General features: G+C 40.9%; 1 protein-coding gene across 1 annotated transcript in view; it reads right to left on the bottom strand.

The window, feature by feature from the left end:
* pdzph1 (PDZ and pleckstrin homology domains 1) overlaps positions 1 to 20,233 on the bottom strand; it is a 75,708-nt gene that overhangs the window by 54,545 nt on the left and 930 nt on the right. Inside the window, exons 2-4 of the mRNA XM_043710190.2 lie at positions 18,158 to 18,253; positions 8,510 to 11,245; positions 4,613 to 4,813 (exon numbers count right to left, since the gene is read on the bottom strand). Coding sequence (XP_043566125.2) covers positions 4,613 to 4,813; positions 8,510 to 11,245; positions 18,158 to 18,215 — 2,995 coding nt within the window. The 5' untranslated portion in view covers positions 18,216 to 18,253. The remainder of the gene's footprint in view (positions 1 to 4,612; positions 4,814 to 8,509; positions 11,246 to 18,157; positions 18,254 to 20,233) is intronic.

The following is a 20,233-nucleotide window of genomic DNA, read 5'->3' as shown; positions in this document are numbered from 1 at the left end:
TAAGTGTTTGGTGCTTTAATTGCCTTTTTTGGGTATTACAGATTTCACCTTGCCAGCATAAGTGCCACCATCTTCTCTCCAAAACTACACAAAAGACTGCACTGAAGCCCAATGTACAGTTTTAAACACAGAAGCATACTGTAACTGGATCAGAGAAGTGCCATGAGAGTCCTTATAGAATGGCACATACCAGATGCCAATGTTCAGATGGCATAAAATAGGTGGGAAGGCAGGTTGCGAGAGGGCTACAAATAATTTGCTGAGATGATTTGGAGGTGCAGGTGTTGGACTGGTGTGTACAAAGTTAAAAATCACACAACACCAGGTTATAGTCCAATAGGTTTATTTGGAAGCACTAGCTTTCAGAGTGCTGCTCCTTCATCAGGTGGTTGTGGAGTATAAGATCGTAAGACACAGAATTTATAGCAAAAGTGTGATGCGATTGAAATTATATATTGGAAAAGACCTGGATTGTTTGTTAAGAGTATTGCTGAACAAAGAGACCTTGGAGTGCAGGTTCATAGCTCCTTGAAAGTGGAGTCGCAGGTAGATAGGACAGTGAAGAAGGTGTTTGGTTTGCTTCCCCTTGTTGGTCAAAGTATTGAGTACAGGAGTTGCGAGGTCATGTTGTGGCTGTACAGGACATTGGTTAGACCACTGTTGGAATATTGTGTGCAATTCTGGTCTCCTTCCTATTGGAAAGAAGTTGTGAAACTTGTAAGGGTTCAGAAAAGATTTACAAGGATGTTGCCAGGGTTGGAAGATTTGAGCTAGAGGGAGAAGTTGAATAGGCGAGGTCCATTTTCCCTGGAATGTCGGAGGCTGAGGGGTGACTTTATAGAGGTTTATAAAATCATGAGGGGCATGGATGGGATAAATAGGCAAAGTCTTTGCCCTGGGGTGGGGGAGTCCAGAACTAGAAGGCATAGGTTTAGACTGAAAGGGTAAAGATATAAAAGAGACTTAAGGGGGAATTTTTCACGCACAGGGTGGAGTGTGTATGGAATAAGCTGCCAGAGGAAGTGGTGGAGGCTAGTGCAATTGCAACATTTAAAAGGCTTCTGGATAGGTATATGAATAAGAAGGGTTTGGAGGGATATGGGCCAGGTGCTGACAGGTGGGTCTAGATTGAGTTGGGATATCTGGTCGGCATGGACGAGTTGGACTGAAGGGTCTGTTTCTGCGCTGTACATCTCTGTAACTGTATGACTGTATAAGTCTCTCATCTTTTAGAATGACCATGTTGGTTTCAGCTCTTTCACATGTAAATCCCAGAACTTTTTTTTAAAGTTACATTCTCAAATGAACTTTTGACAACAGGTGCCATGTCAGCTCAGATAATGCATTAAAGATGTGGGATGCCCTGTGTGAGGCTGTCTGTGCCCCAATGTTCAGACTGGTTGATTCTATTTCTAAAACAGGGATTTACAACAATGGCAACTGATGAATGGACACCGCACAACAATCAACAGACAGGAGTGTTCCCTCCCAGTCAGAGAACACTTCAGTAGTCTGGGATATTCGACCTCTGACCTTCGGGTGATCATCTCTAAGGTGGACTTTGGGAGAGGCAACAACGCAAAGTGGCTAAGCAGAGGCTGATAGCCAAGTTTGGTACCCATGAGGATAGCTTCAACCGGGACCTTGGGTATGTGTATACACACACACTAACACTCTCGCACCCCTTTACACTGACACTCACACACATACCCACACTGTCTCATAGACACTCAACCACACCTTCCCCCCCACCCCAACACGCACACGCACACGTGAATTTTAACTTGCAGAATTACATTTTACTTTGCTCAAAAACTGCATGAATCCATGTAAGATTCTTTTTTAGAAATAGAATCACTCCGAACATTGGGGCACAGGGCACCTCACACCTTCAATGCATTACCTGAGCCGATGTGACACTTATTGCTAAAGTTCACTTGAGAATGTAACTTTAAAAAAAAGTTCTGGGATTTACGTATGAAAGAACTGAAACCAACATGGTCATTCTAAAAGCTGAGAGACTTAAGAAACAATCCAGGTCTTTTTCAATACATTATTTCAGTTGCATCACACTATAATGTTTTGCTATAAATTCTGTGTCTTACAATCTTATACTCCATAACCACTTGATGAAGAAGCATACAGTATTAGTGTCATAGAGATGTACAGCACAGAAACAGACTCTTTGGTCCAACCTGTCCATTCCGGCCAGATATCCCAAACCCAATCTAGTCCCACCTACCAGCACCCAGCCCATATCCCTCCAAACCCTTCCTATTCACATACCCATCCAACTGCCTTTTAAATGTTGCAATTGTACCAGCCTCCACCACTTCCTCTGGCAGCTTATTCCATACACGTACCACCCTCTGCGTGGAAAAGTTGCCCCTTAAGTCTCTTTTATATCTTTCCCCTCTCACCCTAAACCTATGCCCTATAGTTCTGGACTCCCCCACCCCAGGGCAAAGACTTTGACTATTTATCCTATCCAAGCCCCCCATAATTTTGTAAACCTCTATAAGGTCACCCCTCAGCCTCCAATGCTGCAGGGAAAACAGTCCCAGCCGTTCAGCCTCTCCCTATAGCTCATATCCTCCAACCCTGGCAACATCCTTGTAAATCTTTTCTGAACCCTTTCGAGATTCACAACATCTTTCTGATAGGAAGGAGACCAGAATTGCACACAATATTCCAACAGTGGCCTAACCAATGTCCTATACAGCTGCAACATAAGTGCTTCCAAATAAACCTTGTGTTGTCTGATTTTTAAGTTTGCTGAGAGATATTGATAGGTTATGTAAGTAAACAAAAATTTCACAAATGAAGCATATTTGGAAAAATGTGAAGTGGGTTATTTACTTTGGAAGAGAGAACAAAAAATCAGAATATTATTTAAATGGAGAAGAGTTGTAGAAAGCCACAACACACCAGGGACTTGGGGTGGACTTGTACATGTAAGACAGAAAGTTAGCACACTGATTCAACAGATAATCAGGAAGGCTAATGGAATGTTGGCCATTATTTCAATCGGGTTGGAGTATAAGGATAAGTAGGTTTTAGTGCAACTGTACAAGGAGTACTGTGAGCAGTTTCCCCTTATTTAAGGAAATAGATTATTTTATTGAAGGTGTTTCAGAGAAGGTCTCTGGGATGATCCCTCGTATGGGGGGCGGGGAGGGGGGGCACTGTCTTATGAGCAAAGGCTAAACAGGTTGAGAATCTGTTCACTGGAGACTAGAAGAATGACAGTTGATCTCATTGAAACATATAGGATCCTCAAGGGACTTGACAGGGTAAATACTGAGAGATATTTCCCCTCATTGGGAGATTCGAGGGCAAGCGGGCATAGTCTCAGAATTAAGGAGTATTAATTATAAGACTGAGATGAGGAATTTCATTTCACAGAAAATTATGAGTCTTTGGAACTCCTTGTTACAGGAAGTTGTGCGGCAGACTACTTGCGTATATTTAAAACTGAGCTAGATATTTTCTTGATCAGTAGGGGAATCGAGGGTTATGGGGAAAGTGCAGGAAAGCAGACATGAGGAATATCACATCAGCCAAGATCCTATTGAATCCACAGGCCTGAGGGGCTGAATGACCTACTCCTGTTTCTATTCCTTATGGGGTCACAGTCTTATGTCCACAGATGTGTGTCCGGCCAGTGGCCATGTGAATGTACTGATATGTTGGTGTCCAAGTGGAGGTCCTTTGGAGCGTGGCAAACTGAATTCACCAGGTATCTGCCCTGATTTCCATGTCGGGATTTCTCAATGTCTAGCTTGGTCAGTGCCTTTGGTAAAGTTGGAAGCTGAATATTAATAAGGCAAGTTGAGCCTTAACAAGACATTGAACAAGCAACAATTCCCTTTGATTGGGAACTGGCCACTGGCAGTGAGAAACTTGGCAGGCTCCTACTGAAGAGCATAAAAGATGGAATGAGATACTCCTGACATTGAGGTTGGCTCAATTAACACTCTTGGCTTTATCATCCAATTCAGTTGCAAATCTCACCATTGCCTATGTTGCTTAGATAAGATTCTGCCAATGTAGTCAGTTCACTATGTGCTATCAAATTTTACAGCTATCAAAATTACACTTTATTTGTCAGGCTATCTTTTTCCTACTACTTGGCTTCTGCATTTTGAAACCTATTTTTTTGTCAGTTTTGCATGCTTCCCTTTCCAAACTACATCAGCCCCCCCTCTAAGTTATCAGCATTATTTCAGCAACTCTTGTTCTCTTAGTAATTTAGTGGCCACTGAAACGATTTGACTATGTTTGTGTTCAGATGCTTTTTTAAAAAATCATTCTCCCCACCTCCCCACCTCCATTCTATTCCCGTTTAGACGTTCATCTGTATTATTATCAATTCTGATAAAGTGTCCATAGCTGAAAGATTGACTGATCTGTTGCTCTGCAGATAGTGTTAAGAAAAATGATTACTTCTAATGTTTTATGATTTTGCTTTTACATTGGTTTAAAAGGTACAAGTTAGGAAAGAAATATTCTTCTTTGAGAAGCAAGAATCTGGGAACGCTGAGGTGCTGAAACTTAGATGTCCTATATTTTACTATTTTCAATCCTTTAATGTCTCTCCTTATATTCATACCTGATTCTTGATTGCTGGTAACTGGACTTCCCCCAGCTGAATTGCAATGCTTGCTCTCCTTAAACTGTTTCCGTCTCTTCGCCCAGTGATCAGATCCTTCTCCTGTTGAAGCAATTGCCTGGCAATTCTCAACGGCTTTTCCATCTTTTTGCACAGGATCAGTCGGCAATTGCAGGAGGCAATTTGCCTCAGCCTTCGGATCTAATCATGTCAGAAACCATATTAAAATTGTTACCAGGCTGTCATCTGCTTTTGAACTTTTCATACATAATATGTTGTTCCTCTTACATGAGATATATTCATGTGCTTACTGAAAATGCACTTCCTAGTACCTTTGAACTGAAAACTTGTGTCATGAATAGGAAAGCAAATAACATAGTATCCTCATTGGACCATTTTTTGTTTCATCATCACCTCTAGGAAAATTTTATTACGAGACACCCTTATTAACAGTCAGAGCTTAGTCTTTCTCATTAATGCAGGACCTGATGTACCTTTCTCAGATAGGTTGACTCTTCCAGATGGGATTAAGATTTCTCTTATAATTAGATATTATATTTATTTAATATACACATAATCAGTAGGGACCAAATCTTCCCATATTTTGCAGTGTCACTTACATTGAATTTAAAAGAAGATTCTATCATACCATTGTGCCAAACTGTTGACTACCTACTTCAGTCCCTGTACTAACTCTCTCTCAGTTCTAGCCTGATTTTTCCCATTCTCTGAAGCTGCAAGTATAGGTACTGGCCACTGTCGGGCTTTTAACAATGACATTCCTGGCACTGGTGCCCTATTTAAAAGGCTGTTGTGCACTGGCCAAGCATGGACAATCTGGAGCTGCCTGGCATGTTTGTATGTATTTGTCCCGGGCATTGCTGAGAAGGGGAAATAAGTTCCGCACTCCACGGAGACAGAGCTGGAGGTCCTTTTGGATGGGGTGGGACAGAAGAGGGCTATTGGCTTCTCGAAGGATTGCCAGAGGAAGCTGAGGTTGCCAAGGTTCAGTGCAGACCCCACTGGAGAAACGCCTAGAAGACCAGTAAGAAGGCGAGTGACCTTCTCTTCTCCACAAGGCAAAAAACCCACCATCTGCTCTCTGCTATCTCACACTCACTCTATCTCTGCTCCTTCACCCACCTTGCACCAAGGCTCATGCTCTACTACTCTCACTAGTGCTATACAACATCTTCCTGCACACCCTCTTGCCAACAACCCCCTCACCCCTGCACTACTAACCTGTGTGTGGCCTCTGCCCTGCCTACTCTTAACACTCAGATGACCTTACCCTCCCTCCCACCCCACAACTGCACTAGCACTAAGAGCTATGCTACCCATATTCATCACATTCAAGCCCTTTCTCTCAGTCTAGGAGACGACAATCCATAACAGGGTTTAAAGGATCAGGATGGGTAGTGGAATGCCTAACGTTAGATTCCTCAACTCCTACAAGGAAAATATGTTGGTGCTGGTTGGTTAAAGATTGGGACTGTTCTTGTGGTGACACAAGAATCTTCATATTCCTAGTAACCAATTAAGAAGCGTTGTTTATTAATGTGCTGATCTCCCATTACCCCACTGAGAATTTAATATTGACCTGCTATAATATCTACACCTTGGTTGTGACGTTTTATCTTTTGTCTCCTGCAGACACTGGGGTATGTCCACAATGGTCACTGCTAGTAGGTCCACCCACAGCTCATGCTTTTCAGCACCTCCCAGGAAGACAGCTTGAATACTTCGAGGAAGATCCAATGACGCTGCTTCCTGTACCCCCAACCAGCTTAGATATGACACCTCAGTGAGTATATTAGAGTCAGAAGCACCTGCTGGCGAGCTCTTCATTGTCATATCTCTACAGTTGGTCCAGGGAGAAATGCCCCAGGTCACTGGCACTTGGAGGACCACCAAGAGCACATACTTGTTCAGCCCCAGGCTGGAGAGGACCTGATTTTATTGGCACACAGGAACATTACTGGCATGCAGAAACAAACAGGAGCACCAGGCAGATCTGTCAGGGGCCGGGGGCAACCGAACACACAGGCTTGCAGCACGTGCTGTGTGTTTAGCGTGCCTGTGGCTGGCGCACGGTGCAGCTGTGAGATTGATAAGCAGTGTGCCATTCAGTAACATTACAACCTCCTTGGCTGCAGGTCAGAATGACAGTCTATGCTAAACAGCGAGGCAAGACAGAAGTAGTGTGAACGTTTAAAGTGCAGCCAAAGTGGTAGAGGGCAAGGTAAGGCAATGGTGATGCTGTGAGCACTCAGTTAGGCACTAAGAGAGCAAGTGAACAAATCTGAAACGTAGCCTGGTCCAATCGATGAACTGGGTGTGTCCCCCTGTGCAAAGTGTCCTTGCTGCAGCATTGTAATAGCTGCCAGTGTGCCCCGAATTGCAGTATGGCAGTGCAGAAGCATATGAAAGTAGTTCGGAGATGTGTCGTGACTGTTTGCAGAGGTTAGTACATGTTAGATGGTAGCACCTGTGGATGTAGGGTGTGTGCAACTATTGCCCATGGAATGTGCCCTCAGACTTTGATACCAGATTCAATTGGAAGTCCAGAAGAGCAAGCAATGAGATGGCGTTGCCAGGTATCTGCTCTGACTTTAATATCTCAGGAAGTCTTGGTGTTGAGAGTCAGAGAGTCAGAGAGTCATATAGTACAGAAACAGATCCTTCAGTCCAACTCGCCTATGCCGACTAAGTTTCCCAAACTAAACCAGTCCCACTTGTCTGAGTTTGGCCCACATCCCTCTAAATCTCTCCTATTCATGTATCCATCCAAAAGTCTTCTCAATGTTGTAACTGTACCTGCATCTTTCACTTCCTGGTGGTTCATTCAACACACGAACCACCCTCTGTGTGGAAAGAGTTGTTTCTCAGGTCTCTTTTAAATCTTTCTCCTCTCACCTTAAAGGTAAGCCCTTGAGTTTTGAACTCCCCTTGGGAAAGAAACCTTTGTTATTCACCTTATCTATGCTCCCTGTGATTTTATAAACCTCTATAAGTTCACCCCTCAATGTCCTATGCCCCAGTGAGAACATTCCTAGCCTATCCAGCTTCTCCTTATAACTCAAACTCTCTAGTCCAGCAACGTCCTGGTAAATCTCTTCTGAATCCTCTCTAATTGAAAAATATCTGGTGAATGATAAAACTAATGATACGAGATTGCAAAAATAATGAGAGTAATAATGAGTGATAATCACTCTTAATAGGCATCTCACTGCTCACGAGTAAGAATCTCATCTTGACGTCAGGAATTTAGTTAGACAGTGCAACTTGTTGTTGAGAAAGGCCTTGCTTGACCTCCTGTGTTGCTCCCAAATTTCTCATGGGAAGATTCTGCTCTAGATTCCCTATTAGATTTCTACTTGGTGCAAGGGGAATCTGCTCATGGTTAAAACTGAAAATAACTCCAAGTTGCTATTTCTCACCCTCTAGTGGTTGGGAACAGTGCAGCATTAGCAAGGATTATTTCAGAGTTCCAGAGTTACAGTTTTTGGTAACATTAGCTATCATCAGAAAATAGATTAAATGTGATCTTAACTGAAATTTCATGTGGGAATTAGTATAGAGAATGAGAACAAAATAGGATGAAAATTAATAAATTATATATTCGCTATGGTATGTGTATTTCTTGTTCTAAAGGTGACCTTATAAGAAAAACATCAACCATACTTGTATCAATTTCTATGTTCCAGGGATTACTAAAATCACTGGTGTCAAAAATAATTTTACCTTACTAAAAAATTGCTGCACGATTGGCAAACCAACACTGCACTGGATTCTAGAAAATAATTTTGCCTTTACTTACATTACTTTTTTCTCTAATTTTGTTTCAGTTATTCTTCTGTTGTTTTGCATAAATGTCTTACTCCATATGAATCATACCTTGCTGCCACATTTCTTTTTCCATGAATGCAGTCTTCTGGCAATTGGGTTCCACTCCTTTGTAACTTTCACAGGAAACTGCAAAGTCTGGCAGTTTTGTATCCTCAGTTAGACGGTTGGCTGTCACGGGAGTGGGTTGTAAAGAATTATATTCACTATCCATCGCTTTATCCACTGTGTCCTTTTCTACCACATGATTCTGGGTGCTGTCATTTTGTTCATGAGTATTCTGTCCAAAAGATTCTGTGTGATTTTGTTGGCAGTCATCCTGTTCAGTAGCATAATTACTGTCAGATTGTTTTTCATGGAAGTCTTTGTTGTTCTCTTCTCTGCAAGTTGAAAAATCTGCATTCTCATTATTTTGTTCAAGAATGTCCATCATTGTGGTAGAGGAAACCTGGGACAAACATTTAGTTGTAGGAGAATTATGACCATGTGCCACACTGTCTGGAGGAATGGTATCTGGTTGAAGGTTAGTAATTTCTGAAAAACTTGGTTCACTGAGCGGTGTATCCTCCTCATTACATTCACCAAATGCAGAGCATTGCTGTGAATTGTCAGCTGTATGACTAGAAGTGCTGTTATTTTGAATAATTAATCTTTGATCAAGTGTCCCTGTCTGTAATATAGTCACTGACTGTCTTCTCTTCTTGAATTCAATGCTATTATCGGCTGTCTTTTTTGTGATATTATTATCCAGTTCAGAAGCAGTATCCAAAACATCCACATATTCTGATGTTGAATTATTTGCCTGGCTCTTAGTTAAATATTCACTTGTTGAGCTTGGTGAAGATGAAGGGATTTGAATCTGAAATTGTTCACTTGCTAGTGGCGTATCTTCAGTTAACTCATTAGGGTAGTCACTATCTAAAGTCTCTTCATCAAAGCCACTTTCTGTAAAATCACCCTGCTCCAGTGGATCTGCAAGTTGCCATGATTCAATGTCCCTACTAGTGAGAACTTCTGTTCTTTCCTCAGTATGTGAGCACAAATCTGTCCCGAAAATGTCTCTATTTCTAATAAATTCCAATTTGGAACTTGGATTCGGACTGAAATAATCATCAATGCTTTCTCTGGAATCAAATCTGAATGAATCTGAACTGTCACCTGTAAGCACAAGCGGACTTATTTCTGGTGATTTCCTGATGCTCAATGTGCCTGATGAAGACCAATGATTTAGTCTACTCCAATCAGGGGTATCTTTATGTTCTTCTCCATCTTGAGTGCTGTGTTCATTAAAACACACATAACTCTTAATATCTTCAACAGAAACTCTCTCTGGTTTCCCTTGTTTCCTGGGAAGTGTCTGTATAAAAAAAGGGGGCAGAGGTGTAAATGAAGAATGCTGCTGTCCTTGGTACGGCAGGTTTGGAATTTCCTTCCATTCCATCTGGAAAACAATGTCAATAGTATCAGTATCTGGGTATGTTTTCCTCCTTGCATGAGCTGGCTTCTGATAATGACTTTGTGTTAATAAATTGTTTATATTATCAATGCTATTTTTCCAGAACTTGGTTTTATCTTTTCCAAAATAATTCAGTGTAAAACGTGTTCCTAATGGTGACAGACATTTCTCTGATGCTTGCAATCTGTGGTCACATTCAGATAAACTTGTCCAAGTACTCATGGTCCAATCTTGTCTATTATCTTTATAAGAGAATTTGGATCCTGAACCTGGGAGTGAATTTTCCATTAATTTATTTTGGTCTAAATAATAATGTCTCTTGGACCATTTTGATATAATAGGTGAGTTATCAGTTTCAGTGTCATGATTCTCTTGGACTAAATATATAGCTTCTGGTTTTCTAGTGTATGGTTCCATATCTTTGCAGTCATCCGCAAACTCTTTGGGAGGTGGAATATTCAAAAAGCAATCTGCATGTAGACCTTGACTGGATGTGTACTCTTTAGAGTTAACGCTGAAGTCCGACAATGTGAATGAACTGCAAGATCCTTTTGATGCTGGGTAGCCACTGGAATGCAAGATTTTTTCATTGCTATATTCCCTTTCATTTGTGAAATTTTCATTACAGTTTTGTTTATAATTTGAAATATTGTCGCGACAGCTGAAATTCTTGGTCCCAGATAGCTTGAGATCTGTGTTATTTGTTGCCATATTAAATTTTAACCAAGACTTTCGGTCAGTTTGTTGATCAATGACATGAATTCCATTGCTTAAAGTTGCAGAACAAAATAACAGTGATTCATGTTTTTGATGCATTGGCCATTCACCTTCATCCAGCGTACTTTCATCATTCCCTATCACCAAAGTTGCTCCATCACCAGAAAGACTCGATAAAATGCACTTCACATTGGCAAAAGGCTCCTGCTCTACGTTGTCAGCATTGGCAAAAGGCTCCTGCTCTACATTGTCAGCATTGATTTCTTGTGGAGGGTGTTGATGTTGCAGATTATTTGTGCTTGCCTCTATTAATTCTGGATCTAACTGTGAACGTTGTATTGTGACTGTTATTATTTCAGTTGAAGCTGACTTAATCAATGCTTGGAAGGTGATTTTGTTCTTTGCTGTATATACTTTGTAATCTGATGCATTTTGTTGTCTTTTCGATTTGAATGCACCTTGACAATTTTCTCTACTATCAGTGTCGCTGCTTTCCTCAGAGGACTGTATTACTCCTCCTCCTGGTGGAGCAGCTTTACTTTTTATGGGTTTTTCATCTTCTACCTTTTCAGTAGTGGTGTTCTGACAATTGGGCTGGATAGATAAACTGTTACCTTTGTGGAAAATTAATATGCAGTTAAAATATAGATAATCTCAGTCTTTTCATTGTTTTACAGTTTTTAAAAACAGTCCAAAACCTGACATTAGAATAAGTATATTATGTTGAATAAATAAAATAAAATAATTCAGAATCAACCTTACTATTTCAATAAAGTCATTATTGTCTTGTCATTATTATTATCTCAGCTATTTAATAACTGGGGAAAAGCTAAAAATAGAGTTTGGCCCATAAAGATGATAATGCAAATTTTTAGACTATTCCTTCAGTTCTGTGTCAGAAGGCAGGTCCAATCATCAGCCTTTAGACATGGCCCTTAATCTGGTAGGGCAGGCAGGATGCCACAAAAGCAGCCCAGTTGAGAAGGGACCGTACCCTGTGTTGTTGGCTCCAGTCTGATTCACACTGACCATCCAGCTGACTAACTGCAAAATGAGTCATGCATGTTTTAGATCGCAGCTGTGGATAGTGATATTAGAGGTGACAATTTCTTTCCATAAATAAAAATAAACAGTTATATTTCATAGATTTATTTCCATGGTTGCCCAAGAATCCCTCTTGTTCTAGCGTTAGCTAGACATAGCTTCAACATATTGTCTAGCTAATGCCTGTTGTTACAGCTAACCTGAGAATGTAACTTTTAAAAAAAGGTTTTGTGATTTACACATGAAAGTAGTGAAACTATCATGGTATTCGAACAGATGAAAGACTCAACAGACAATCAAGGTATTCTTCAATGTATAATTTCAGTTACATTGCACTGTAAATCTTTGCTATAAATTCAGTGCCTTAGACTTGTGTCCTCCACTATCGCCTGATGAAGGAGCGGCGCTCCAAAAGCTAGTGTGCTTCCAATTAAACCTGTTGGACTGTAACCTGGTGTTGTGTGATTTATTTTTAAAAAACGAAATACTTATAATCCTATTCCTTGAACCTGGATAGCCTCCTTATGACCTGTGGAGTGTTTAATAATTGCAACTTATATCTAACTTATAAGGAGAGTTATAAGGAGAGGATGGATAAACTGGGACTTATTTCACTGGAGCATATGAGGTTGAAGAGGTTTATAAAAGCATGATGACACAGATATGATGAATAGCAAAGGTCTTTTTGCCTAGTGTAGATGAGTTAAAAACCAGAGGGCATATTTTTAAGGTTAGACGAGAAATATTTAAAAGGGACCTGAGGGACAACCTTTTCACACAGAAGGTTGTTCATATGTGGAATGAACTGCCAGAGGAAGTGATAGATGCAGGTACAGTTACAACATTTAAAAGATATTTGGACTGGTACATGAAAAGGAAAGGTGCAGAAATATGGGCCAAATGCAGGCAAGTGGGACTGGTTTAGTTTGGGAAACTTGGTCAGCGTGGACTAGTTAGACCAACATGTCTGTTTCCATGCTGTTTGACTCAATAACTCTATGACCAGCTACACAAATCAGAAAAAGCTAGTGAACAAGAAGTAATGAACAAATTTAACAGTGAGGAATGGATGCTGAGTTGTATACAGCCTTGGTTAGATGATACATAGAATACTGTGTTTTAAAAGAAACGAATGATTTTGGAGCTGGTTTCAACCAAATTCACTGGGTTGATACCAGAGACAAAGCATGCAATTGGTTTGTATCTCTTTGATATAGTTAATTGAGGGGTGTTTAAAATGACAAGAAGCAGAAAGAAACAAATTATATGCTTTGATAGAAGAACCCAGAAAAAAAAAAGGCCGGGAAATTGAGTTGAAAGAATAATTTAATCAAAACATTTTGTACTCATCTCTCTGAACTGCCTCCCTTCTTATCTTTGTTATAGTTCCTAAATCAATGAAATCTTGATACATCTCTTTTCTGATAGATCAGTTCTCATCTTCAGCAGCAAAAAAAAAACTTGGCTGAAGGTATTTTAACTCCTGTGGTAAGCCTGGAAATACAATAAACTCAGCAGCCACCCACTGAGACCAGGCAAGTGCAGGGATAGGCTTCTTGGGCTGATCCTTTTGGGAGCCCTGGGATTGGAAGGTTTAGAGTGAAATTGAGGCAGGCGAGTGTTAAGATTTCAATGTAGGACTTGGATGAAGTGCAACATCTTGCTGAGTTCACAAATTTGGAAAATTACACTGTATAGATTTGTAATGTTGCAGCGTAGCTTTGTAATAAGCCTGTAGTTTTGTTCATTTGTCCACTTCACCACGTGGTACATCCCTCTTGGCAGCTGTGATATCTAGTACTATTCTTAACCATCTCCTATTAAACCCTTACCTATCCAGCAACTACCACAGCAGGGCCAGCCTCTGCTTCAATGCCACTTGAATGAACCTTTCACCTTCCAGCTTTTATCTGAAGTGCAGGAGCACTGTAATCTCCCTGGTAGGCTCACTCCTGTTGCATTCTCCTGTGTTCCACCCTCAGTCCTGGTCCCTGGCTCAAACCCAGCTGCTAAAGTGTGGGACATAGTGGAATGTTGCAGCAATCACGGAATGTAAATTTCAAGTGTCCTGGTCTCATTTCCTTCCTCGTCCCTCACTCTTCAAGCTCTAAACTCTGACCTCGAAAGTGGGACAATGCTGCGGATTAAGAAATTTTCATTCAGCTTAATAACCAGCAGATCAATTGACTTATCAAGTGAAGCTTTCAAAGCAATTAAGGAGGGAAGCAGCAAGGTTTTAACACTTTAAATATCAAGTAATTCATTTGTCTAATTAACGAATTGGGCGCCAGCTTGATGATATTTGCCAAATGGGGTAACACTGGCAATGCTGCATTTATTGCCCATTCACAATTAATTGTTATTCCTATAATGTTAAATGCCTTGATAAGAGTGGGAATCTTCCTCTTCTGAAATTGATTGTTGTTTCACAATTTCCAAGATTTATTGCATTTAATTTGATCATTGCCTATGGCAGTATTTGATCCTGATTAACATACGGAATGAAGAGGTATTGGAGGTTTTGGCAGGCTTAAAAGTGGACAGCTCTCCAAGTCTGGATGAGTTATGTCCCAGGCTGCTGTGGGAGGAGAGGGAAGAAAGTATAGGCGCTCTGATCCAAATTGTTAACTCCTCTCTGGCTACAGGGAAGGTGCGAGAGGACAACTAATGTGGTTACAATTTTCAAGAAGGGTAGTAGAGCTAATCCAGGGAATTATAAACTATGTGATCCATATCAGTGTAGGGAAACTACTGTGATAATTTTTAATGGGTGAATTAATCTCCACTTGGGGAGGCAAGATTTGATGGGGTAGTCAGCATTGACAATAGACAATAGACAATAGGTGCAGGAGTAGGCCATTCTGCCCTTTGAGCCTGCACCGCCATTCAATATGATCATGGCTGATCATTCCTAATCAGTATCCTCTTCCTGCCTTATCTCCATAACCCTTGATTCCACTATCTTTGAGAGCTCTATCCAACTCTTTCTTAAATGAATCCAGAGACTGGACCTCCACTGCCCTCTGGGGCAGAGCTTTCCACACAGCCACCACTCTCTGGGTGAAGAAGTTTCTCCTCATCTCTGTCCTAAATGGTCTACCCTGTATTTTTAAGCTGTGTCCTCTGGTTCGGCACTCACCCATCAGCGAAAACATGTTTCCTGCTGCCAGAGTGTCCAATCCTTTCATAATCTTATATGTCTCAATCAGATCCCCTCTCAGACTTCTAAACTCAAGGGTATACAAGCCCAGTCGCTTCAGTCTTTCAGTGTAAGGTAATCCAGCCATTCCAGGAATTGACCTCGTGAACCTACGCTGCACTCCCTCAATAGCCAGAATGTCTTTCCTCAAATTTGGAGACCAGAACTGCACACAGTACTCCAGGTGTGGTCTCACCAGGGCCCTGTACAGCTGCAGAAGCATCTCTTTGCTTCTATACTCAATTCCTCTTGTTATGAAGGCCAGCATGCTATTAGCCTTCTTCACTACCTGCTGTACCTGCATGCTTGCCTTCATTGACTGGTGTACAAGAACACCCAGATCTCTCTGTACTGCCCCTTTACCTAAATTGATTCCATTGAGGTAGTAATCTGCCTTCCTGTTCTTGCCACCAAAGTGGATAACCATACATTTATCCACATTAAACTGCATCTGCCATGCATCTGCCCACTCACCTAACTTGTCCAGGTCACCCTGTAATCTCCTAACATCCTCATCACATTTCACCCTGCCACCCAGCTTTGTATCATCAGCAAATTTGCTAATGTTATTGCTGATACCATCTTCTATATCATTAACATATATTGTAAAAAGCTGCGGTCCCAGCACGGATCCCTGCGGTACCCCACTGGTCACTGCCTGCCATTCTGAAATGGAGCCGTTTATCACTACCCTTTGTTTCCTATCAGCCAACCAATTTTCAATCCAATCTAGTACTTTGCCCCCAATACCATGCACCCTAATTTTGCTCACTAACCTCCTATGTGGGTCTTTATCAAAAGCTTTCTGAAAGTCCAGGTACACTACATCTACTGGATCTCCCTCGTCCATCTTCAGAGTTACATCCTCAAAAAATTCAAGAAGATTAGTCAAGCATGATTTCCCCTTCATAAATCCATGCTGACTCTGTCCTATCCTGTTACTACTTTGTCAAAGGGAGGTCATGTCTAATGAATTTAATTGAATTTTTCGAGGAGGTGACCAAGCGTGGGGATGAGGGTCATGATGTTGATGTAGCAAAACCTTTCATGAGTTCCCACATAGGAGATAGATAAAGAAGGCAAAAGCACATGAGGTTCTGGGCTAACTTGCAAGATGAATCCAACATTGACTTAGTGGTGGAAGACACTGAATAGTAATGGAAGGCTGTGTGACTGGAGGGCAGTGTTTATTGGTGTACCATAGGATTAGTGTTGTGTCCCTTATTGATGGTGAGCTATAAAAGTAATACAGATGAGAATGTAGGGAGGATGATAGTAACTTTGCGGATGACACTAAGATTGGTTGGGTGGTTAACAGTGGGGAAAAAGGTCTTGGGTTACAGGAGGATATAGGTTGGTCAGATGGCCAAATCAGTGGAAGTTAGCCCCGGAAAGTGAAGTGATGCACTTTGGAAGAATTAACAAGACATGGATGTAGTCAATGAATGGCAGGACATTTGGAAGCTCAGAGGAGCGGAGGGATCTTGGGATGCTTGCCCACAGATTCCTGAAGATTGCATGAAAGGCTAATAGGGTAGTTATGAAGGCATACCTACTTCATTAATTGTGATACAGATTATAAGAGCAGGGAGATTATGTGGAGTTGTGCAGGACTATGGTTAGGCCACAGTTGGAGTGTTGTGTGTAGTTCTCGTCACCACACTATGTGATTCACTGGGATGTTGCCTGGGATGAGAGGCTGGAGAAGGTTGTGGTTGTTTTTTTGAGTAAAGAAAGCTGAGAAGGGATCTGATTGTGAGGGGCATGGGCAGGATGGATATGAAGCAGCTGTTTACCTTAGCTGAAGGGTCAATAACAAGGGGGAATCATTTTAAGGTGAAAGGCAGGACATATAGAGGACATTTGAGGAAACAGTTTTTCACCCAGACAGTGATGGGAATGTAGAATGAGCTACTGGGGATGATAATAAAGGTAAAATAAACTAGGAGAAAGTGTGGTCTGCAGATGCTGGCGATCAGAGTCGGGAGTGTGTTGCTGGAAAAGCACAGCAGGTCAGACAGCATCCGAGGAGCAGGAGAATCAACGTTTTGGGCTGGAGCCCTTCATCAGGAATGAGGAATGGCCTCATTTCTGATGAAGGGCTTCAGCCTGAAACATCGATTCTCCTGCTCCTTGGATGCTGTCTGACCTGCTGTGCTTTTCCAGCAACACACTCTTGACTGTGGTAGTAGAGGTGGACAGCCTCACAATCTTTAAAAAGTACATGGGTGAGCAATTGAAATGTCATAACATTCAAGGCTATGGGCCAAGTGCTAGAAAGTGGGACTAGTGTAGACAGGTTCACATGGACTTGATAGGCTGAAGGGCTTCTTTTGTGTTGTAAGACTATGACTCATGCCTTGTGGATTCCTATAAGGTAACTAAAGTACCACCAAATGTTTCACCAAATCTAGGAGGAAAGCCTGTTAAAAAATGAAAATGTATTGCCCCTCTAAACTGTCAGTCTGCTGGATGCTAATGCAGGTAAAGTTACTCTCCTGGTTTCCAAGAACAAAGAAGGCTTTGTTCACCATACTTAGTCCACCACTGATTTTTGAGTTGGCCTCACTTTTTACCCAAGCCAATGATAAATTGAGTTTCCCACAAAGTTTTAGTCCAGGTTAGACTGATGTCCTGGTTTTGTTGTCACCCCATTGCTGCAGTAGTTCATTTACAATCATCAATGTGACTTGAGATCCATTGCAAAAGCAATGGGAAGTCTACTTGGCTCAAGATCTGCTCCCCCACTGCCTCTGGTCATGATCCTGCCCTCTTCCAGACCAAATTCAAATCCAGCTTCTTGTGACCCAGCCAGTCCTTAGAAAAGGTTGGAAACTATACAAACTCAGTAAAGTTAATTCGGCATGTGAAGAGGCAAAAAGAAAATAGTGAATTATTACATACCATACATAGAATAAATACAGAGCAGGTGAAATATACAGAGATATTTGTAGAATGTGAAAAATTCTAGACATGAGGTACTGAAATAATTCATGAAAATCAAAGAGCATTCCAGAATAAGACAGAAAACCATGTGGAAATCATGTGAAATGTTACATGTAGAGAAAATAATTTTATGTTCTTGTTCTTTCACAATGCTACACAAGATTCATCAGTAACTCTGGTGTCAAATTTTAAAAAAATTCAAGACAGTCGGAACCTACCATCTGCACAGGTGATTGTTTAACTAACGTATTATCCAAAATTTAATGTTTAATCTTCTTTTGTTGTTAGCTATATTTTAACATTGAATACCTACAAATACCATTAACAGCCTACTTACTCTCTTTGGAACTGGAACATTTTCTTTTTCTACTACTTCTTCGTTTTCGTCGAGTCATCTTCAGGAAACTTAAGAACTTTCTAAATTGTCCAAATCCTTAAATGTTGAAATTATACATAGATATATAAGTAAGTGCACATAATAGTAATCAATAACATAAACTTTCATTTCCAACTGTTCGTTATTTTACACAATTTATTAGCAGGAAATAGTGAAGCATTAGCAAATCTAAAACTTTTAAAAAAAAAATTCTGCATGTGGGTCATTGGTTCTGCTGGTATTTACTGTCATGAATGTGAGCTGGAGATTTACATTTACAACTAATCCCTCTTGGACAAAATTCTTGCAAAGAAAGCAAAATTGTGATGCTGACAAATTGTACTTTAAGTTGACTTTGATAAAATAACCTTTTATGTTAAAATTAATTTTGGCAATTGTTTTGTTGTTACATTTAAACAAATCAGCTTGACAAAACTTTCATCGTACACTCATCCGAACAATTGAAAAAATTCCAATGCATCAGGAAAATGATGAGTGCAAGATGAAAAGATTAGACAAAAGGTGTCTTTTTCAGCAATAGTTAAGTGACCTAAGGGACATCACAGGATCGTAATGAGATAAAATCTGACTCTGAGGAAAGTTTGGAGATGGTAGGAGGAGTGACTGAAAATTTGGTAAAGAAGTAGGCCTTAAGAAGGAAAGCAAATTAGGGAAATGGGGAGGTTAGGAACTAGTATTTTCATAGTGGTGTGGCGAAGGTGGTTAATGATAGGTCAGTTTTACAGTTGGAAGATTAGAGTTCTTGGTTAGTTTTATAACTGACACAAGTTATGAAGTTTGATTCATGGGGTGGCATAGCAGAATTTGAACATAGGGATGAGACCTTAAATTGTGAAGTTTTGTTGTGGGCAGTCAAGATCATTGAGCACAAGGGTGATGAATAAACAAAATGTATTATGGAATAGAAAATGGGTAATGTAGTTTGATGAGCTCAGTTTAAGATGGGTAAGAAGTGACAGGCTAGCCAGGAGGATTTTTTTGAGGCTGGAAATAAAAACACAGATGAGGATTTTAGCAGCAAATGGGTTGAGGCAAAGGCACAGAAACATAACATTAGAATTTTGGAAGTGGGAAGTTCTTGTGATGGTGAGGATATTGTTGCAGGAGCTCTGCACATGATGAAATTGGATGTTTAGGTTTTGAATTGCAAGTTCAGTGTGAAATAATGGCTAGAACGGAGCTAAAATTAGAGTTTTCCACAGAGGTCAAAGACTGGCTTGTCTTCCCAATTCTTAATTAAATTAAATTTTGGCTCATCAAGAATGTTGGACAAACAAATTAACAAAGTCTGTGGTAGGACTGAGAGAGAGGGTTTCAGGAGATTCTGCCACTATTACTGGATAAAAAGAAAAAAGAGATGTGATTCACTAATATCCTTTGAGCTCAAAGAGGTCGGGAGAGCTCGAGGACGATACTTTAAAAAATGTAGCTAAGTGCAAGACAGTTCTTCATGGAGGCAATAAGGTCTCACACACCTGCTGGGGAACTGGCAACAGCACTGTATTGCTTCTTTTGGGGAAGATCCAGTGCACTTAGTATCACTGAGCAGAGATGTGCCTTACCTGGGATAGAACACTAGGATGGAAATCCTGCACCAGCTTGAAGAAGTTTTGTATTGCTCCATGTCATCACTAGGGAGCATTGTCAGCTGCCAGGAATGCACTGACCTGGAAGCCGAAGGTCACTCAGGGATGAACAGGTGAGCTATTGTGGATTGGGTCAGGGGCTGAGGTGATGAGACAAAGGTCATCGGTAGCAAGGGCATGGGATGATGATTCCCAGTGGCTGCTCTTGTCCTTTTATGATGCCAGGTCACTGAGTGCCCTTTAACAAATGACTCGTCTGGGAAACTAAGAGAAGTCCCAACAGCTTGATTTTGGAAAATGCAATGAAGAGGCCAACTATCTTAGCAGCTGTTAGAAAGGACATACTTTGTAAATCAATGAGGCAATCATTGTCCAAGATAGGCAATAGGAACGCTCCCGTGTGTTTGTCTCTATGGAGTCTACATTGTCC

Source organism: Chiloscyllium plagiosum, unplaced genomic scaffold (assembly GCF_037043375.1).
Source record: "Chiloscyllium plagiosum isolate Xiang-an unplaced genomic scaffold, Cpla_swu_hap1 HiC_scaffold_2, whole genome shotgun sequence".
NCBI classification, from domain to species: domain Eukaryota; kingdom Metazoa; phylum Chordata; class Chondrichthyes; order Orectolobiformes; family Hemiscylliidae; genus Chiloscyllium; species Chiloscyllium plagiosum.
This window is presented reverse-complemented; position numbering and strand designations above follow the sequence as displayed.